Genomic DNA, 22963 nt, shown 5'->3' with positions numbered 1-22963 from the left:
GGTAGGGTGCAATCATCACAGAGTCAGAGGTACAACAACAGCACCTCTACTGTAGACAGGAACCATAGAGCCTAGTTTCAGCAGTCTGTCCAGTCCAATCATCACAGAGTCAGAGGTACAACAACAGCACCTCTACTGTAGACAGGAACCATAGAGCCTAGTTTCAGCAGTCTGTCCAGTCCAATCATCACAGAGTCAGAGGTAAAACAACAGCACCTCTACTGTAGACAGGAACCATAGAGCCTAGTTTCAGCAGTCTGTCCAGTCCAATCATCACAGAGTCAGAGGTAAAACAACAGCACCTCTACTGTAGACAGGAACCATAGAGCCTAGTTTCAGCAGTCTGTCCAGTCCATTCCTCTCGGTCTCTCCTTCATTCAGTGTTTTAAATCGATAACATGACTTCTGAAAAGTAAGCTCACACCAAGCGGGTTGTCTCCTCCCTACTTCCCTCCTCCTGTTCTCCAGTCATCATACCCCAGAGAGATGGGTTCGGACTCGGAGGGACAGTGGCGCTTCTGTCCCCTCCGTCCCTCGCTCTGTCCCCTCCGTCCCTCGCTCTGTCCCCTCCGTCCCTCGCTCTGTCCCCTCCGTCCCTCGCTCTGTCCCCTCCGTCCCTCGCTCTGTCCCCTCCGTCCCTCGCTCTGTCCCCTCCGTCCTCTGTCCCCTCCGTCCCTCGCTCTGTCCCCTCCGTCCCTCGCTCTGTCCCCTCCGTCCCTCGCTCTGTCCCCTCCGTCCCTCGCTCTGTCCCCTCCGTCCCTCGCTCTGTCCCCTCCGTCCCCTCGCTCTGTCCCCTCCGTCCCTCGCTCTGTCCCCTCCGTCCCTCGCTCTGTCCCCTCCGTCCCTCGCTCTGTCCCCTCCGTCCCTCGTCTGTTCCCTCCGTCCCTCGTCCCCCTCCGTCCCTCGCTCTGTCCCCTCCGTCCCTCGTTCTGTTCCCTCTGTCCCTCGCTCTGTCCGCTCTGTCCCCTCCGTCCCTCGCTCTGTTCCCTCCGTCCCTCGTTCTGTTCCCTCCGTCCCTCGGATTGTCAATCAAGTGTCCACGTGATCCTCTTCACTCCTCCTGCTGCTTTTTAAAGCTGAAGTCACACACCAGCGAGAGGTGATCGGAGGGGTAGCTGTACGACGGAAGCCTGTTGGGGCCAATCTGTTCCTCTGTAGGCATATCCAACACGGCGTCCACACTGAAAGCTTCTCTAGAGTACCAGATATAATCCAATGTGGTGCAACACTCTCCCGTCGGCCGGATCTTCCACGTGGTGTAGGCCGGTTCCGAAAGCCCGTCCCGGCTTAACCGTTTATACGCGGAGTCAAGGATCAACGGTGACGAGGCAAAACGCTGGTAGACGTCCTCGGAAGGCACAGCGTTGAAGTCGCCGCAGACAAGGAGAGGGGTGTCTGGGGCGACGCCGATGGGACCCCCCGGTGATTGGGTGAGGGTGGCGAGGTTCCGGAGAAGGTCGGAACCCTGGGCACTACGGAGACATTCCCAGCCGCTCCGGGCTTTGAGGTGCGTCACGGCAACACACAGCCGCCGGCCTGTCACCCTGCAACGCAGCGTCGTGACGACCGCCACCTGTAGGGAAGACAAATGCATAAAACAGTTAAGGGTTTACGTTCCAGTCTGTATTTTTAACAATCTATACAAACAGTGGCTGTCCAGGAGGAGGGTTGACCTCTAACCTCTCTTGCCTGCTATAAAATAGGATCCTGTCGGAGTCCTTCATTCCTTGAGGTAATCGACGTGCTTGGAGTTTTCATCCTATTAGACGTTGTCAGACCAGTGATTTACTTCAAGGAAGGAAGGACAGTTCAACTGGCATCGTTTTACAAACCTGGTTGGTGGGTGTTAAAAGGGCACACAGCCGGACATTCACACTATCCACCAAGTCCAACCGGGCTTCATCGTAGAACAGAGCACATCCATCCGGACCGTTGTTGCCCTCCACATCCAAACACGGAGACCAGGGCTTGGGGCAGAAGTTGCCGCGGTAACCCAGGCTGGCCAGAATTGGCTGGAAGGTGTCGTAGTAGTGGTCGACTTCCTGTAGACACAGGATGTGAGGTCGGTAGGTGAGGATCTCTTCTAGGATGAGGTATTTACGCTCCGCCCAGTTCAGGGCTTCCAGGGGACAGTTGACGAAACTGTCCATACCTTCACCTAGAGCTGGAGGGAGAGAGAATTCATCTGTCAGTCCATCCATCCATCCATCTCACTGTCCTCGATGCCAATTAATATGAGCAATAATATACCATTTAATATGAGCAATAATATACCATTTAATATGAGCAATAATATACCATTTAATATGAGCAATAATATACCATTTATTAGCCCTGAATGAGCTGAAACATTCATGACTATTTTTGCTAAAGAAAGGCTACAATAAAACACATTTACCTTGAGCCAGTATGTTCCACTGCATAACTCTGATGGTCCTCTGGGTGGCATCGTTGTCCACTTCCTCCCTGTCCACCTCTCCCTCCCCGGGGCAGATGAAGGCTCTGAGGAGGCGAGGAGGCCTGTCCCGTAGAGCCTCCTCACACTCCCTCAGCAGCTCCAGGGGGTGCCCCCCCGGGGGAGAGTGACACCCCTGTGAGGGGGAGGGGTGCTGGGGGTCCTGGTGATGGGCCAGCGGGGTGGTGCTGGTGCTGACTAGGGTCTGGGCCAGGGGGTTGGTAGTGGTGCTGGTGCTGACTAGGGTCTGGGCCAGGGGGGTGGTAGTGGTGCTGGTGCTGACTAGGGTCTGGGCCAGGGGGGTGGTAGTGGTGCTGGTGCTGACTAGGGTCTGGGCCAGGGAGCTGTAGAGTCTACTGGCACCACTGCCCATTGGACAGACTGGAGAGAGACAGAGAGAGGGTGCAGGGAGATGAGTTACAACAATAACATGATATTTCACAGGACACTTTAATCCAATACCAAGTCCCAAACTATTTTAACCACAACTCTCAGTGATCCCCACAACATAGAACCACACAGGGCCAACAAGGGTAGCCCGAGGTTGATTCCATCCCAGAAATAGGTGTCAGTCTCTAGGGAGAAGCCCTGCGAACCCTGGGGCTCACTCCCCACGTGCCTGGTTCCTCACACTAACAGGGCCTAGTGTTGTACTGATCCATGTCTACTGCTGTAGCAACACCAGCGTTTCCCTACACACTGATCTTAGGTCAGTTTTCCCTCCAGCCCTTTATGGTTAAGGATTTGGGAGAGCTGATCCTAGATCTGTGCTTAAGGGTGACATGTATCCTCTCTCTCAATTCAGGGAGGATCCAACTAACCTAATCCCCTTGGTCAATCAGGAGTAAGTTCAAAGGTGAGATTGGGGTTGTTGCCAGGTGAAGGGGTAAAGGTCACCTATTGACTCGTCATTTGACTTGGAACACAGAACATATTGACAACCAAAGGCCTTTTTGTTTTCGCCCCAGAAAGTTTTCTATGAAAAACACTATCTGAATAGGACATCTATGGGTGGACTACCGGAACGGTGTGTGTTTTTCAAAGAAAACTATCTGAATAGGACATCTATGGGTGGACTACCGAACGGTGTGTGTTTTTGCAAGGCAAATTGTGTGGTTCAGTTCATGTGTGGATACAGAAAGACTGCTTGTTAGCTGGTTCTGACTGCCACAGCTGGCTGATGTGCCTTACCTTGTCCTGGGACAACATTAGCTCTGTGTGTGTCTCATCTCTGGTTTCAGTGTATATGTGTGTCTCCTTCCTCCATAGTGTGTGTTCTTTTGGCTCCATTTCGCTCCACTTTCAGTCGGTCAATATGTGTGTGTGTGTGTGTGTACTATTTATTTCTCTGCTGTCAGTTTGTGTGCCAGTTCCTCTTTACTCTCAACTAGTCACATGCACCAGTGACCCTACAGCCCAGTTTGTAGTGTGTGTGTGTGTGTGTGAGCGCATGGACAACAGTATGCTGTGAGATAAACATGACTGTCAGCTGACTGCGTGTTCCTCTTTTTGCCCTCTCTGGACACATGAACCAGTAAGGCTCAGTTTATAAAGGACTACATCTCCCAGTTTATAAAGGACTACATCTCCCAGCTCTCACATGAACCAGTAAGGCTCAGTTTATAAAGGACTACATCTCCCAGCTCTCACATGAACCAGTAAGGCTCAGTTTATAAAGGACTACATCTCCCAGCTCTCACATGAACCAGTAAGGCTCAGTTTATAAAGGACTACATCTCCCAGCTCTCACATGAACCAGTAAGGCTCAGTTTCTAGTAGGATGACATCTCCCACATGAACCAGTAAGGCTCAGTTTATAAAGGACTACATCTCCCAGCAAGGCTCAGTTTCTAGTAGGACGACATCTCCCACATGAACCACTAAGGCTCAGTTTATAAAGGACTACATCTCCCAGCTCTCACATGAACCAGTAAGGCTCAGTTTATAAAGGACTACATCTCCCAGCAAGGCTCAGTTTCTAGTAGGACGACATCTCCCACATGAACCAGTAAGGCTCAGTTTATAAAGGACTACATCTCCCAGCTCTCACATAAACCAGTAATGCTCAGTTTATAAAGGACTACATCTCCCAGCTCTCACATGAACCAGTAAGGCTCAGTTTCTAGTAGGACTACATCTCCCAGCTCTCACATGAACCAGTAAGGCTCAGTTTATAAAGGACTACATCTCCCGGTCTAATGGCAGCTTGTAGTTGGACTACATCTCCCAGCTGTCAGCTCTGTCTAGTCTTCATTGTTTCTAAATTCTAGTTGAACCTCTGATGGCCTTCAGTTGACCTGGATTAGCCTCATCTAGTCCCCTGACTAGATCTAGATCTAGGGTCAGTATGGTTATTAACCTCATGAAGGTAAAAGGTTATGTCAGGCGAAGGGTGATCTGATCCTAGATCTGTGGTTAATGGAAACTCCTGAGTATCTATGAATGGTGACTCAACCCATATAAAAGGGGAAGGGTGATCTGATCCTAGATCTGCGAATGGTGAATCAACCCATATAAAAGTGGAAAGGTGATCTGATCCTAGATCTGTGAATGGTGAATCAACCCATATAAAAGGGGAAGGGTGATCTGATCCTAACTGGTGTTTCGGCTCCCAAGAGGAGCAGTTGTCTAAGGCACTGCATCTCAGTGCTAGAGGTGTCACTACAGACCCTGGTTTGATCCCGGGCTGTATCACAACCGGTCGTGATCGTGAGTCCCATAGGGCAGAGCACAATTGGCCCAGTGTCGTCCGGCTTAAGGGAGGGTTTGGCCGGGGGAGGCTGTCATTGTAAAATAACTTGCCAAGTTAAATAAAGTTAAATAAAAAAGAATGTATGAGTAAATCAAAACCTAAAACTATTAGGTAGGTTACTAAGCAACAAACAGACCTATTGTTGACATTACCACTAAAACCTAATCTCTGTGCCAAGACCAATAGCCATCCAGAAAGAGTCAGTGGCCAGCAGTTTTACTATCTGCTGTTTGTTCTATTGCTGATTCCTGAGGATCTCACACTGGCCCATAGGTCCTGAGGATCTCACACTGGCCCATAGGTCCTGAGGATCTCACACTGGCCCATAGGTCCTGAGGATCTCACACTGGCCCATAGGTCCTGAGGATCTCACACTGGCCCATAGGTCCTGAGGATCTCACACTGGCCCATAGGTCCTGCGGATCTCACACTGGCCCATAGGTCCTGAGGATCTCACACTGGCCCATAGGCCCTGACGATCACATACTGGCCCATATGTCCTGAGGACACACACCACATGTCCCTATCTGTTGCTCTGAGACCAGGACATGGCTGTTTACCAGGGTGTGATGACCAGGTGCATGGTTTGAACCAGAGCTATGGTAACCAGGTCAGACACAGTGATGGGATAAAGGTTTTGCTCTTAAACAAATACTGCACGTCGGTCTACATGTTCAGTGTGTGTGTCGGTCGCTGACTAATGAACCACATGCATCATATGGATATTTTCCAACAGGATCCCTAGTCTCTGACCCCTAGTCTCCGACCCCTAGTCGCTGACTAATGAACCACATGCATCATATGGATATTTTCCAACAGGATCCCTAGTCTCCTAGTCTCCGACCCCTAGTCTCCGACCCCTAGTCTCCGACCCCTAGTCTCCAACGCCTAGTCTAAACACATCTGAATCACTACTGCACCTCGTTCTGAACGAAGTCCCTCCATCTAAATGAATGGCAGCTCTGAAGACTCATCACAGAAAGACAACAGAGTTTACATACAGAGAGATGTCGCTAGCATCCCAGTCCCTTGCTTCACCTTAACAGTGACCAAGACAACTGTGTGCTTCTTAACCAACATAAACACCTCTGTGTTGACCCACTAGGGGCCCTCGCAAAGTCTGACCTTATTGGGTGAAATAGAACACCCCTCCCCCAACAACTCCGCTCTCAACCAAACAAGGATCACACTACAACTGAAGAAAACATCACACTACCCGTTCTACCCAAACATGAGGATATCCACAACAATATGAAGGAGAATTCATCTATTACATGACAACATCCAGTAGCTCAATCAGTTCAATAAACACCAGTGGTCCTTGCAAGTGCAGTGTACTGGTTTTTCCTTTTAATTCACTGTCAGATAATCCCCATCTGCAACAAGTCACCTCAGACGTAAGAGAGCCTTTCCCATTGCCACGACCAATATAAAACTGCTAACACATGAGTTTAATACCGATACCACAGTCATGCTCACCCATAGTTTCCATCAGTCTCTTCCTTCCGTGTGGATCTGACTGACAGTCTTGAGAAAGAACTGTCAGTAAAATGTTGCTCAACTTCTGATAACGGATGATAAACACTTGGTGTCTGGTCTCTCGTCGAGTGTGTGAGAGACGTACTCAGTGTGTTTCTGAGTGAGCTCAATGTTCACTACACCTTATAACCCATAGGGAGGGAGGGAGGGAGGGAGGGAGGGAGAACAGAAAGAGGGAAGGGAGAGAGAGAGAGATTAAGAGGGAGGGCAGCAGTCCATATGAGGCGTCACCACAGATCATGTGCTTGGGGACAGGATATAAAGCTACACAATCTCAACCGCTGATTCACACACTGGGTGCGTTCTTGTATAAACAGACGTAGGGAGGGTTATTTCACCACACAGGGTGTGTGGTTTGGTTCATGATAATAGTGTTTGTGGAATCAATGCCAGTCCTTAGCCAACAGCCACTTCAGCGTCACACACAGTTCCTCAATACGTCCAGAGACAGAACGGTGACATGAGATGTCCACAGACCCGTTGTATCGGCTCATGTTCCTGACCACAGATGACGTAGGAAAAACACATTTATTCAAGCATTTCAGAAATTAAATTTTTCCACTTGATATTGTGTCACTGTCCTATCCTCTCCTATCATGTCTAACTGTCCTATCCTTTCCTATCATGTCTAACTGTCCTATCCTTTCCTATCATGTCTAACTGTCCTATCCTCTCCTATCATGTTTAACTGTCCTATCCTTTCCTATCATGTCTAACTGTCCTATCCTCTCCCATCATGTCTAACTGTCCTATCCTCTCCTATCATGTCTAACTGTCCTATCCTCTCCCATCATGTCTAACTGTCCTATCCTCTCCCATCATGTCTAACTGTCCTATCCTCTCCTATCATGTCCTATCATGTCTAACTGTCCTATCCTCTCCCATCATGTCTAACTGTCCTATCCTCTCCTATCATGTCTAACTGTCCTATCCTCTCCTATCATGTCTAACTGTCCTATCCTCTCCTATCATGTCTAACTGTCCTATCCTCTCCCATCATGTCTAACTGTCCTATCCTCTCCCATCATGTCTAACTGTCCTATCCTCTCCCATCATGTCTAACTGTCCTATCCTCTCCCATCATGTCTAACTGTCCTATCCTCTCCCATCATGTCTAACTGTCCTATCCTCTCCCATCATGTCTAACTGTCCTATCCTCTCCCATCATGTCTAACTGTCCTATCCTCTCCCATCATGTCTAACTGTCCTATCCTCTCCTATCATGTCTAACTGTCCTATCATGTCTAACTGTCCTATCGTGTCTAACTGTCCTATCGTGTCTAACTGTCCTATCCTCTCCTATCATGTCTAACTGTCCTATCCTCTCCTATCATGTCTAACTGTCCTATCGTGTCTAACTGTCATATCCTCTCCTATCATGTCTAACTGTCCTATCCTCTCCTATCATGTCTAACTGTCCTATCCTCTCCTATCATGTCTAACTGTCCTATCCTCTCCTATCGTGTGTAACTGTCCTATCATGTCAAACTGTCCTATTCTATCATGTCTGTCCTATCATGCCCAACTGTCCTATCCTCTCCTATCGTGTGTAACTGTCCTATCATGTCAAACTGTCCTATTCTATCATGTCTGTCCTATCATGCCCAACTGTCCTATCCTCTCCTATCGTGTGTAACTGTCCTATCATGTCCAACTGTCCTATTCTATCATGTCTGTCCTATCATGCCCAACTGTCCTATCCTCTCATATCATGTCTAACTCTCCTATCATGTCTAACTGTCCTATACTCTCCTATCATGTCTAACTGTCCTACCCTCTCATATCATGTCTAACTCTCCTATCATGTCCAACTGTCCTATCCTCTCCTCTCCTATCATGTCCAACTGTCCTATCCTCTCCTATCATAACTGTCCTATCCTCTCCTATCATAACTGTCCTATCCTCTCCTATCATAACTGTCCTATCCTATCATAACTGTCCTATCCTCTCCTATCATAACTGTCCTATCCTCTCCTATCATAACTGTCCTATCCTCTCCTATCATAACTGTCCTATCCTCTCCTATCATAAACTGTCCTATCCTCTCCTATCATACCATAACTGTCCTATCCTCTCCTATCATAACTGTCCTATCCTCTCCTATCATAACAATCCTCTCCTATCATAACTGTCCTATCCTCTCCTATCCTCTCCTATCATAACTGTCCTATCCTCTCCTATCCTCTCCTATCATGTCCTATCCTCTCCTCTCCTATCATGTCCAACTGTCCTATCCTCTCCTATCATAACTGTCCTATCCTCTCCTATCATAACTGTCCTATCCTATCATAACTGTCCTATCCTCTCCTATCATAACTGTCCTATCCTCTCCTATCATAACTGTCCTATCCTCTCCTATCATAACTGTCCTATCCTCTCCTATCCTCTCCTATCATAACTGTCCTATCCTCTCCTATCATAACTGTCCTATCCTCTCCTCTCCTATCATGCCCAACTGTCCTATCCTCTCCTATCATAACTGTCCTATCCTCTCCTATCATAACTGTCCTATCCTCTCCTATCATAACTGTCCTATCCTATCATAACTGTCCTATCCTCTCCTATCATAACTGTCCTATCCTCTCCTATCATAACTGTCCTATCCGCTCCTATCATAACTGTCCTATCCTCTCCTATCCTCTCCTACCATAACTGTCCTATCCTCTCCTATCATAACTGTCCTATCCTCTCCTATCATAACTGTCCTATCCTCTCCTATCATAACTGTCCTATCCTCTCCTATCCTCTCCTATCATAACTGTCCTATCCTCTCCTATCATAACTGTCCTATCCTCTCCTATCATAATTGAGGTATTTACAATTTACACACACTTCTATTGTATTATTGACTGTATGTTTGTTTACTCCATGTGTAACTCTGTGTTGTTGTTTGTGTCCCACTGCTTTGCTTTATCTTGGCCAGGTCACAGTTGTAAATGAGAACTTGTTCTCAACTGGCCTACCTGGTTAAATACAGGTATTTTTATTTTATTTTTATAAAATATTGTTGCCGTTTGAAAATACAATCTACACAGGACCTTCTAAACAGCAGGTTTCGGCTTGCCTGGTGACATCACCAGGCAGTATAAGTTAATAGACCAATAACAAAGAGTTCCATACCTCTCTGCCAATAAAAAGGTAGTATTCAAGTTTGATATCCCTCCCATTAGCCCGCCCCCAATTAGGTCACTCACTCAGAACGCTCCCAGGCAGTCTTAACAATACTCCTGCTTGAGACATTTATTTTAGGAAAAAAACTGTTTGTTTGTTTTTGACCATTTTAATGGAAAACTATTACAGTAAGGAACTTAACTGTTAGCCAGAAAGGATTTGATATTAGAATAATAACAGCTTCATTGGGCCTTTAAGTCCAGGACTAGGGATTGATTTGGGACTGGGAAACCAGTCCAGAGTGTATAGGACTAGGTTTAATATGTGTCTGGGAAACCAGTCCAGAGTGTATAGGACTAGGTTTAATATGTGTCTGGGAAACCAGTCCAGAGTGTATAGGACTAGGTTTAATATGTGTCTGGGAAACCAGCCCAGAGTGTATAGGACTAGGGATTGATTTGGGACTGGGAAACCAGCCCAGAGTGTATAGGACTAGGTTTAATATGTGTCTGGGAAACCAGTCCAGAGTGTATAGGACTAGGTTTAATATGTGTCTGGGAAACCAGCCCAGAGTGTATAGGACTAGGGATTGATTTGGGACTGGGAAACCAGCCCAGAGTGTATAGGACTAGGTTTAATATGTGTCTGGGAAACCAGCCCAGAGTGTATAGGACTAGAGATTGATTTGGGACTGGGAAACCAGCCCAGAGTGTATAGGACTAGGGATTGATTTGGGACTGGGAAACCAGCCCAGAGTGTACAGGACTAGGGATTGATTTGGGACTGGGAAACCAGCCCAGAGTGTATAGGACTAGGTTTAATATGTGTCTGGGAAACCAGCCCAGAGTGTACAGGACTAGGGATTGATTTGGGACTGGGAAACCAGCCCAGAGTGTACAGGACTAGGATTGATTTGGGACTGGGAAACCAGCCCAGAGTGTACAGGACTAGGGATTGATTTGGGACTGGGAAACCAGCCCAGAGTGTATAGGACTAGGTTTAATATGTGTCTGGGAAACCAGCCCAGAGTGTATAGGACTAGGGATTGATTTGGGACTGGGAAACCAGCCCAGAGTGTATAGGACTAGGGATTGATTTGGGACTGGGAAACCAGCCCAGAGTGTATAGGACTAGGGATTGATTTGGGACTGGGAAACCAGCCCAGAGTGTATAGGACTAGGGATTGATTTGGGACTGGGAAACCAGCCCAGAGTGTATAGGACTAGGGATTGATTTGGGACTGGGAAACCAGCCCAGAGTGTATAGGACTAGGGATTGATTTGGGACTGGGAAACCAGCCCAGAGTGTATAGGACTAGGTTTAATATGTGTCTGGGAAACCAGCCCAGAGTGTATAGGACTAGGTTTAATATGTGTCTGGGAAACCAGCCCAGAGTGTATAGGACTAGGTTTAATATGTGTCTGGGAAACCAGCCCAGAGTGTATAGGACTGGGATTGATTTGGGACTGGGAAACCAGCCCAGAGTGTATAGGACTAGGTTTAATATGTGTCTGGGAAACCAGCCCAGAGTGTATAGGACTAGGGATTGATTTGGGACTGGGAAACCAGCCCAGAGTGTATAGGACTAGGGATTGATTTGGGACTGGGAAACCAGCCCAGAGTGTATAGGACTAGGGATTGATTTGGGACTGGGAAACCAGCCCAGAGTGTACAGGACTAGGGATTGATTTGGGACTGGGAAACCAGCCCAGAGTGTACAGGACTAGGGATTGATTTGTCCTATGGGACTGGGAAACCAGCCCAGAGTGTATAGGACTAGGTTTAATATGTGTCTGGGAAACCAGCCCAGAGTGTACAGGACTAGGGATTGATTTGGGACTGGGAAACCAGCCCAGAGTGTACAGGACTAGGGATTGATTTGGGACTGGGAAACCAGCCCAGAGTGTACAGGACTAGGGATTGATTTGGGACTGGGAAACCAGCCCAGAGTGTATAGGACTAGGTTTAATATGTGTCTGGGAAACCAGCCCAGAGTGTATAGGACTAGGGATTGATTTGGGACTGGGAAACCAGCCCAGAGTGTATAGGACTAGGGATTGATTTGGGACTGGGAAACCAGCCCAGAGTGTATAGGACTAGGGATTGATTTGGGACTGGGAAACCAGCCCAGAGTGTATAGGACTAGGGATTGATTTGGGACTGGGAAACCAGCCCAGAGTGTACAGGACTAGGGATTGATTTGGGACTGGGAAACCAGCCCAGAGTGTATAGGACTAGGTTTAATATGTGTCTGGGAAACCAGCCCAGAGTGTATAGGACTAGGTTTAATATGTGTCTGGGAAACCAGCCCAGAGTGTATAGGACTAGGTTTAATATGTGTCTGGGAAACCAGCCCAGAGTGTATAGGACTAGGGATTGATTTGGGACTGGGAAACCAGCCCAGAGTGTATAGGACTAGGTTTAATATGTGTCTGGGAAACCAGCCCAGAGTGTATAGGACTAGGGATTGATTTGGGACTGGGAAACCAGCCCAGAGTGTATAGGACTAGGGATTGATTTGGGACTGGGAAACCAGCCCAGAGTGTATAGGACTAGGGATTGATTTGGGACTGGGAAACCAGCCCAGAGTGTATAGGACTAGGGATTGATTTGGGACTGGGAAACCAGCCCAGAGTGTATAGGACTAGGGATTGATTTGGGACTGGGCAGCTGTGTTCAGGATATGACCAACAACCACATTGACCTACTTCAATGACTGTCTGGATTTTTCATTTGTGTACATGATGTAGTTTTTCAGATGTCATGTGTTAATGGAGAGAAGATCAGAGCAGTAGACAGACAGACACACAGAGAGAGAAGGATAGATCAGAGCAGTAGACAGAGAGAGACAGAGAAGGGCATATCAGAGCAGTAGAGAGACAGACAGACAGGGCATATCAGAGCAGACAGACAGACAGACGGGCATATCAGAGCAGACAGACAGACAGACAGACGGGCATATCAGAGCAGACAGACAGACAGACAGACGGGCATATCAGAGCAGACAGACAGACGGGCATATCAGAGCAGACAGACAGACAGACAGACAGAAGGGCATATCAGAGCAGACAGACGGTGTGAGAAGGGTACATCAGAGAAGCAGAGGGGATGGAACACACAGTACACTGCCAGGGTGGAAATGTCAATGTGTCACGCATGGATAAAGTGACACTGTCTGAGTGAACATCTCTCTGAGACGGTGTGTGTGCTGTGTGTGTGTGTGTACGGTGTGTGTGTCTGTGAGAGAGAGTACATACCTGTGTGTCCTTCACTCAAATGCCAGACAACTTTCCACTGACTTACCTGCTCATGTCATTTCTATACCACTTGGCCCTAATATTAGAAATTAATAGACCAATTAACTTGTGTGTATATATATATATATATATACACACACACACACACACACACACACACACACACACAGTTTTTCCACAATTCCTGACATTTAATCCTGTAAAATTCCCTGTCTTAGGTCAATTAGGATCACCACTTTATTTTAAGAATGTGACATGTCAGAATAATAGTAGAGAGAATGATTTATTTCAGCTTTTATTTCTTTCATCACATTCCCAGTGGGTCAGAAGTTTACATACACTCAATTAGTATTTGGTAGTATTGCCTTTAAATTGTTTAACTTGGGTCAAACGTTTTGGGTATCCTTCCACAAGCTCCCCACAATAAGTTGGGTGAATTTTGGCCCATTCCTCCTGACAGAGCTGGTGTAACTGAGTCAGGTTTGTAGGCCTCCTTTCTCGCACATGCTTTTTCCATTCTGCCCACATATTTTCGATAGGATTGAGGTCAGGGCTTTGTGATGGCCAATCCAATACATCGACTTTGATGTCCTTAATTAAGCCATTTTGCCACAACTTTGGAAGTGTGGTCATTGTCCATTTGGAAGACCCATTTGCGACCAAGCTTTAACTTCCTGACTTATGTCTTGAGATGTTGCTTCAATATATCCACATAATTTTCCTACCTCATGATGCCAACTATTTTGTGAGGTGCACCAGTCCCTCCTGCAGCAGCACCCCCACAACATGATGATGCCACCCCCACAACATGATGATGCCACCCCCGTGCTTCACGGTTGGGATGGTTTTCAGCTTGCAAGAATCCCCTTTTTCCTCTAGTTATAACTAGACCCATCTAACTAGACTACACCCAGATATAACTAGACCCATCTAACTAGACTACACCCAGATATAACTAGACCCATCTATACCACTAGGACCTAGATGTAACTAGACTACACCCATCTATACCACTAGACATAACTAAACTACACCCATCTATACCACTAGGACCTAGATATAACTAGACTACACCCATCTATACCACTAGGACCTAGATATAAATAGACTACACCCATCTATAGCACTAGACTACACTCATCTATATGACTAGACTACACCACTAGACCCATCTAACTAGACTACACCCATCTATATAACTAGGCCCTAGATATAACTAGACTACACCCATCTATACCACTAGACCCATCTATACCACCCATCTATACCACTAGGACCTAGATATAACTCGACTTCACCCATCTATACCACATGTATACCACTAGGCCCTAGATATAACTAGGCTACACCCATCTATACAACTAGGACCTAGATATAACTAGACTACACCCATCTATACCACTAGGACCTAGATATAACTAGACTACACCCATCTATACCACTAGACTACACCCATCTATACAACTAGACTACACCACTAGACCCATCTGACTACACCCATCTATATAACTAGGCCCTAGATATAACTAGACTACACCCATCTATACCACTAGACTACACCACTAGACCATCTAACTAGACTACACCCATCTATGCCACTAGACTACACCCATCTATACAACTAGGCCCTATATATAACTAGACTACACCCATCTATACCACTAGACTACACCCATCTATACAACTAGACTACACCACTAGACCCATCTGACTACACCCATCTATATAACTAGGCCCTAGATATAACTAGACTACACCCATCTATACCACTAGACTACACCCATCTATACAACTAGACTACACCACTAGACCCATCTGACTACACCCATCTATATAACTAGGCCCTAGATATAACTAGACTACACCCATCTATACCACTAGACCCATCTAACTAGACTACACCCATCTATACAACACCACTAGACCCATCTAACTAGACTACACCCATCTATACAACTAGGCCCTAGATATAAATACACCCATCTATACCACTAGACCCTAGTTATAGCTAGACTAGACCCATCTATACCACTAGGCCCTAGATATAAATACACCCATCTATACCACTAGACCCTAGTTATAGCTAGACTAGACCCATTTATACCACTAGACCCTAGATACAGTGCCTTGCGAAAGTATTCAGCCCCCTTGAACTTTGCGACCTTTTGCCACATTTCAGGCTTCAAACATAAAGATATAAAACTGTATTTTTTTGTGAAGAATCAACAACAAGTGGGACACAATCATGAAGTGGAATGACATGTATTGGATATTTCAAACTTTTTTAACAAATCAATAACTGAAAAATTGGGCGTGCAAAATTATTCAGCCCCTTTACTTTCAGTGCAGCAAACTCTCTCCAGAAGTTCAGTGAGGATCTCTGAATGATCCAATGTTGACCTAAATGACTAATGATGATAAATACAATCCACCTGTGTGTAATCAAGTGTCCGTATAAATGCACCTGCACTGTGATAGTCTCAGAGGTCCGTTAAAAGCACAGAGCGCATCATGAAGAACAAGGAACACACCAGGCAGGTCCGAGATACTGTTGTGAAGAAGTTTAAAGCCGGATTTGGATACAAAAAGATTTCCCAAGCTTTAAACATCCCAAGGAGCACTGTGCAAGCGATAATATTGAAATGGAAGGAGTATCAGACCACTGCAAATCTACCAAGACCTGGCCGTCCCTCTAAACTTTCAGCTCATACAAGGAGAAGACTGATCAGAGATGCAGCCAAGAGGCCCATGATCACTCTGGATGAACTGCAGAGATCTACAGCTGAGGTGGGACACTCTGTCCATAGGACAACAATCAGTCGTATATTGCACAAATCTGGCCTTTATGGAAGAGTGGCAAGAAGAAAGCCATTTCTTAAAGATATCCATAAAAAGTGTCATTTACAGTTTGCCACAAGCCACCTGGGAGACACACCAAACATGTGGAAGAAGGTGCTCTGGTCAGATGAAACCAAAATTGAACATTTTGGCAACAATGCAAAACGTTATGTTTGGCGTAAAAGCAACACAGCTCATCACCCTGAACACACCATCCCCACTGTCAAACATGGTGGTGGCAGCATCATGGTTTGGGCCTGCTTTTCTTCAGCAGGGACAGGGAAGATGGTTAAAATTGATGGGAAGATGGATGGAGCCAAATACAGGACCATTCTGGAAGAAAACCTGATGGAGTCTGCAAAAGACCTGAGACTGGGACGGAGATTTGTCTTCCAACAAGACAATGATCCAAAACATAAAGCAAAATCTACAATGGAATGGTTCAAAAATAAACATATCCAGGTGTTAGAATGGCCAAGTCCAGACCTGAATCCAATCGAGAATCTGTGGAAAGAACTGAAAATTGCTGTTCACAAATGCTCTCCATCCAACCTCACTGAGCTCGAGCTGTTTTTCAAGGAGGAATGGGAAAAAATGTCAGTCTCTCGATGTGCAAAACTGATAGAGACATACCCCAAGCGACTTACAGCTGTAATCGCAGCAAAAGGTGGCGCTACAAAGTATTAACTTAAGGTGGCTGAATATTTTTGCACGCCCAATTTTTCAGTTTTTGATTTGTTAAAAATTTTGAAATATCCAATAAATGTCGTTCCACTTCATGATTGTGTCCCACTTGTTGTTCATTCTTCACAAAAAAATACAGTTTTATATCTTTATGTTTGAAGCCTGAAATGTGGCAAAAGGTCGCAAAGTTCAAGGGGGCCGAATACTTTCGCAAGGCACTGTATAACTAGACTAGACCCATCTATACCACTAGGCCCTAGATATAGCTAGACTACACCCATCTATACCACTAGACTAGAACCATCTATACCACTAGACTAGACCCATCTATACCACTAGACTAGACCCATCTATACCACTAGACTAGACCCATCTATACCACTAGGCCCTAGATATAAATACACCCATCTATACCACTAGACCCTAGTTATAGCTAGACTAGACCCATTTATACCACTAGACCCTAGTTATAGCTAGACTAGACCCATTTATACCACTAGACCCTAGTTATAGCTAGACTAGACCCTTAGGACCAAACATTGGCTGGCTATATAAATGATGGTTAACACTGATACTGCTTGACTGCCCACACAGAACTCAATGTTTTTTGTAATGACACGTGACGTGAGAGATACCCAACAGTTCCCAAAGCCACTCTACAATCATACAACCTAGAGGTCGTAGCAGGTCCGTCCATCTCACACCAGGTCTCATCCCTACAGAGAACGGGAAGTCATTTTAAGAAGGATGTCTTAGCTGTTCCATCCATTGTCTACAAAACATTCCGGCTACGCTGTAGAATTCCAGAATAGAACACCGCTGGGAATGTCTTCTGAAATCAAACACACACCACCATTCTACAATACAGGTTTCCAAAACATAACCTCTACAGATGTATTTAAACACAGCTAATCCTCTACTATATTACACAACAGCTGCCTCAGATACACAGACATGGTGTGCCATCGATTAGTTCTGGTTAAACAGGCCTGGTACTAACTGGGAGGGAACCATATGTTCTGATTACTCAACTGTTACATAGCCCTCGATAAAAGGACCAGAGCCAACAGGTGGCTGGGTGTCAACCCAGTAACGCAGCTAGCAGGTCTCTACTGGAGCACGGTGAGGGACGGGCCCAGTAACCCAGCTAGCAGGTCTCTACTGGAGCACGGTGGGGGACGGGCCCAGTAACCCAGCTAGCAGGTCTCTACTGGAGCACGGTGGGGGACGGGCCCAGTAACCCAGCTAGCAGGTCTCTACTGGAGCACGGTGGGGGACGGGCCCAGTAACCCAGCTAGCAGGTCTCTACTGGAGCACGGTGGGGGACGGGCCCAGTAACCCAGCTAGCAGGTCTCTACTGGAGCACGGTGAGGGACGGGCCCAGTAACCCAGCTAGCAGGTCTCTACTGGAGCACGGTGAGGGACGGGCCCAGTAACCCAGCTAGCAAGTCTCCACTGGAGCACGGTGAGGGACGGGCCCAGTAACCCAGCTAGCAGGTCTCTACTGGAGCACAGTGAGGGATGGGCCCAGTAACCCAGCTCGCAGGTCTCTACTGGGATGGGTATAATTGTGACATTCAAATGGTTTTAATGGTCTCCAAAACCTTTAATTGTAACCTCTGGTCTAGCTGTTCTACAAAAGGGCAAGATCAGCCTCCTACAGCGTTTCCACTGGGTGATCTAGACATCTACCAGATCAGCCTCCTACAGCGTTTCCACTGGGTGATCTAGACATCTACCAGATCAGCCTCCTACAGCGTTTCCACTGGGTGATCTAGACATCTACCAGATCAGCCTCCTACAGCGTTTCCACTGGGTGATCTAGACATCTACCAGATCAGCCTCCTACAGCGTTTCCACTGGGTGATCTAGACATCTACCAGATCAGCCTCCTACAGCGTTTCCACTGGGTGATCTAGACATCTACCCGATCATGGAAGGGATTTGCTCGTGGCTAAAATGATGAAGTTAGTTAGTTAGGTCGGCCACACCATAAAGGGGCAGAGCCAGTTAGTTAGGTCGGCCACACCATAAAGGGGCAGAGCCTACAACAGTGTTGTCACTAATGGGTTCCATCTATCCATCTCTAGAAAACTAAATTAAACGAGGCGGTTTCCCGGACACTGATAAAGCCTAGTCCTGGACTAAAAAGCACGTTCAATTGGGATTCTCTAATGAGCTTGCTTTTTAATCCAACGCATAATTACTATCCAGGAAACCACCCCCAAGGGTTTTGTCAGAGTTCTGCCATGAACAGACACAGGTCTGAAAGAGTCTGGTACCAACACGCAGGCCTACACTTCTTAGGAAAGTGTAGGAGCACAGTGAGGGAAAGTGTAGGGCAACAAGTTTGTTAAAGGCCCAGTGCAGTTTGTCGAAGGCCCCAGTGCAGTTTGTTGAAGGCCCCAGTGCAGTTTGTTAAAGGCCCCAGTGCAGTTTGTTAAAGGCCCCAGTGCAGTTTGTTAAAGGCCCCAGTGCAGTTTGAAGCTAGGGGGCACTATTTTTATGTTTGGAAAAATAACATTCCCAAAGTAAATGGCCTATTTCTCAGGACCAGATGCTAGAATGTGCATATAATATAATCGACAGATTAGGATAGGAAACACTCTAAAGTTTCAAAAACTGACAATTTTGTTTGTGAGTTAAACAGAACTGATATTGCAGGCTAAAACCTGAGGAAAATCCAATCAGGAAGTGCCCCTGTTTTTGAAACCTCTCTTGTTCTTATGCATCCCTATTGCCCATTTAAAGGGATATCAACCAGATTCCTTTTTCTATGGCTTCCCTAAGGTGTCAACAGCCTTTAGACAAAGTTTCAGGCTTTTATTTTGAAGAATGAGCGTGAACGACCACATTGCGTAAGTGGATAGGTGGGGGCTCTCAGAGTGAGTTGTGCGCAAAAGAGAAAGGCGGCCATTGTTACTCCCGGTCCTAGTGAAAAGCCAACTGTCCCGGTTGATATATTATCGAATAGATATTTGAAAAACACCCTGAGGATTGATTATAAAAAACATTTGACATGTTTCTGTGGACATTATGGATATAGTTTGAATTTCAGTCTGCGTTGTCGTGACCGCTCTTTCCAGTGAATTCCTGGGCATAACGCACTAAACTAATGGAGGTATTTGGATATAAAAAATATCTTTATGGAACAAAAGGAACATTTGCTGTCTAACTGGGAGTCTCGTGAGTGAAAACATCTGAAGAGCATCAAAGGTAAACGATTAATTTGATTGCTTTTCTGATTTGTGACCAAGTTACCTGATGCTAAGTGTACTTATTGTTTTGTCGAGCGATCGATAAACTTACAAACGCTTGTATTGCTTTCGCTGTAAAGCATCATTTCAAAATCTGAGACGACAGGTGGATTAACAAAAGGCTGAACTGTGTTTCGCAATATTGCACTTGTGATTTCATGAATATTTTCTGGTAATATTATTTGACTGTGGCGCTATGCTATTCAGCGTTGCTGATGACAATTATCCCGATCCGGGATGGGTGGTTCAGAGAGGTTTTAAACCAATTGAGAATATGTGGTATGACTTAAAGATTGTTGTACACGAGCGGAACCCATCCAACTTGAAGGAGCTGGAGCAGTTTTGCCTTGAAGAATGGACAGAAATCCCAGTGGCTTGATGTGCCAAGCTTATAGAGACATACCCCAAGAGACTGTCAGCTGTAATGGCTGTAAAAGGAGGCTCTACAGAGTATTGACTTTGGGGGGGGCACGCTCCAGTTCAGTTTTGACTTATTTCTTTCACAAAAAATATTTTGTATCTTCAAAGTGGTAGGCATGTTGTGTAAATCAAAGTGATTTTACAACCCTCCCCCAAAATCTATTTTAATTCCAGGTTATAAGGCAACAAAATAGGAAAAATGTCAAGGGGGTGAATACTTTGACAAACCACTGTACATCAAACAACATACAACAATCTTACCCACAAGCCCCAGAGAGAGAGAGAGAGAATAAAACAGTTTGCTTGAGAGTAGTGTTATTACATAACTGTTCCAGAGCCGTGAAAAAGATCGAGAAAATGAAAGAGAGTTGAGCAACGGACCAACAGTAGAAGAGGTTCAACTTCAAAAACATGGTTAGAATCCTGGTAGACAGGCTACTGTTGAAACCTTCTTTAAAACATGGTTAGAATCCTGGTAGACAGGCTACTGTTGAAACCTTCTTTAAAACATGGTTAGAATCCTGGTAGACAGGCTACTGTTGAAACGTTCTTTAAAACATGGTTAGAATCCTGGTAGACAGGCTACTGTAAAACATGGTTAGAATCCTGGTAGACAGGCTACTGTTGAAACGTTCTTTAACACAACATGGTTAGAATCCTGGTAGACAGGCTACTGTTGAAACCTTCTTTAAAACATGGTTAGAATCCTGGTAGACAGGCTACTGTTGAAACCTTCTTTAAAACATGGTTAGAATCCTGGTAGACAGGCTACTGTTGAAACGTTCTTTAAAACATGGTTAGAATCCTGGTAGACAGGCTACTGTAAAACATGGTTAGAATCCTGGTAGACAGGCTACTGTTGAAACCTTCTTTACACATGGTTAGAATCCTGGTAGACAGGCTACTGTTGAAACCTTCTTTAAAACATGGTTAGAATCCTGGTAGACAGGCTACTGTAAAACATGGTTAGAATCCTGGTAGACAGGCTACTGTTGAAACGTTAACTTACCAGACTGGAGCTATCGTATCCTCAGCAGATTCACTGTGTGTGCGTTTCTTACTCCTGCCGTGCTGTGTGTGTCCAGTATGTGTGTGTAACCGTGTGGAGAAGCGTGGTAGCGCTGTGCTTTTCAACAGCTGCACTACAAGGTCATTGGAATGAGTCAGTGTGAAAACATGGGTTCTACTGTCACCTACTGGTGAACTGGAGAAACAGCAGCTATGTAAATGACGTTCAGGTATGTTGGCGCAGGGCCAGAGCAAAAGCCTCCACACGCAAAGGTGAGATAGAGAACCAGGGGTAGCCTTTTCAAATCAGAGGCTGTGCTGGATGGATGTCTGCTGTTTCTCCTTCTCTAACATACCTGACCCAAATCTATGAACCCAGCTCCTGGTGTTAGAGTAGGGCTGGAGCAAAAGCCTGCAGTTGCCGTGTGAAAGGCGGAGGAGAGCCTTTGGAGTAATGCAAGCGCTCTGGGGGTTAAATGATTGGAATGACGTTTGGAAGTTGTGGAACAAACATGCACATTCCCAACTTGCATACATGGAGGCATTTAGGTATATATAATATTCTTATAGTTTAAACGAGATTACCTCTGATACAATACCACTGGACATGAATCATAACTTTTAGAGTGTTGTCAGCCCAAAGAAATGTTACCAGCTTCGCTTCTCTCAACAGCGCAATTAACTATATTGTAGTGACATAAACCCAACACTTAACGACCTCGTCAAGAGGTTTGGACCTCTTTGCGTAACGGGTTTTGATTTGACCCGATTTCGAGTCCCAATCGGGGCCACCCCCCGAATTTGCTAAGATATCTAAGTTACATCTTTACAAGATGCCCATCTTGAAATCAGTAATAGAACATTTCAAACTTTAGCATTAAGTCTTGGATCGATAAGAATAGAGACACCATGTTTCTGACTCGTTGAGTGATTGTACTGTACCATTGTTACAAAACCAACTCACCGGTTCCGGAACCTGCGAAGCGTTCCTGCCTTGTTTGGATCGCATGTTTTTCCGTTTATTGTTACGATTATCGATGTTTGTCTCCGAATAATCAGGAGAACCGGCCCGTGAATTCAGCAACCCCGGGTTCATCACGAGCATGCCGTGGTTGGACGCACAGAAAGCCGGTAACTCTTTAGGCAGCGTCAGTAGACTACTTGACAGTCGTGACGCCGCAGGACTTTGATGATACATGGCGATTGCAGCGTTTGCCGGTGGCGGTTCCGTCTCTTTTTCACCGGGGCTTTGCCCACCTGTGGGGTAATCACTGTTCATCTCCCCGTGTGCGTGCATGTCGCGGATCGGATTACCGGCTAAAAGATATTCAAACACGATGTTAACTTCTCTTTAGTAGTCTTGAGCCTTATGAGATTGGGCAAAAGGCGACACCTAATAATGTCTCCAGCTTCAGAAAAAGGACACTTCCCGTCACCCTTTCGTAACTAGGGACTCCGCTTCTCCTTTCATAATAACAGTAAGGCCTGCCAAGCAGGTTTGGGTGTCACTTAGTACAGAGGTTCTGTAACCACTTCTGATTCTGAAAGAAAAAACTATTCTGAAAGTAACATTACTCTTTACACTGGCAACCATATACAACGCATATCGTGGTACTTGTGAAAAGTACAGGAATACAATTAC

General features: G+C 45.9%; 1 protein-coding gene across 3 annotated transcripts; it reads right to left on the bottom strand.

The window, feature by feature from the left end:
- Window positions 1-941: 941 nt before the first annotated feature.
- On the bottom strand, window positions 942-22536 carry LOC112244497 (nocturnin). Of its 3 annotated transcripts, none has more exons than XM_042314698.1 (4): window positions 22286-22536; window positions 2399-2836; window positions 1833-2164; window positions 942-1573 (listed from the first exon to the last, which is right to left on the bottom strand). In XM_042314698.1, exons 2-4 carry the CDS (start codon window positions 2826-2828, stop codon window positions 1052-1054), a joined length of 1284 nt encoding a protein of 427 aa, XP_042170632.1. In that variant the 5' UTR covers window positions 2829-2836; window positions 22286-22536; the 3' UTR covers window positions 942-1051. The 3 variants fall into 3 exon arrangements, with proteins under 3 accessions (XP_042170632.1, XP_042170631.1, XP_042170630.1); XM_042314697.1 differs by lacking the exon at window positions 22286-22536 and adding an exon at window positions 21323-21420; XM_042314696.1 differs by lacking the exon at window positions 22286-22536 and adding an exon at window positions 6687-6880.
- Between the last annotated feature and the right edge of the window lie 427 nt (window positions 22537-22963).

The sequence above is a fragment of the Oncorhynchus tshawytscha genome, unplaced genomic scaffold (assembly GCF_018296145.1).
Source record: "Oncorhynchus tshawytscha isolate Ot180627B unplaced genomic scaffold, Otsh_v2.0 Un_contig_3252_pilon_pilon, whole genome shotgun sequence".
Lineage (NCBI taxonomy): Eukaryota > Metazoa > Chordata > Actinopteri > Salmoniformes > Salmonidae > Oncorhynchus > Oncorhynchus tshawytscha.
This window is presented reverse-complemented; position numbering and strand designations above follow the sequence as displayed.

Excerpts from the sequence above, each read along its gene's own strand:
- LOC112244497 (XM_042314696.1), bottom strand. Across the intron at positions 2,165-2,398 it reads GTGGAACATACTGGCTCAAG|CTCTAGGTGAAGGTATGGAC; the intron begins GTAAATGTGTTT and ends CTCTCCCTCCAG. Across the intron at positions 1,574-1,832 it reads TTTTAACACCCACCAACCAG|GTGGCGGTCGTCACGACGCT; the intron begins GTTTGTAAAACG and ends TCTTCCCTACAG.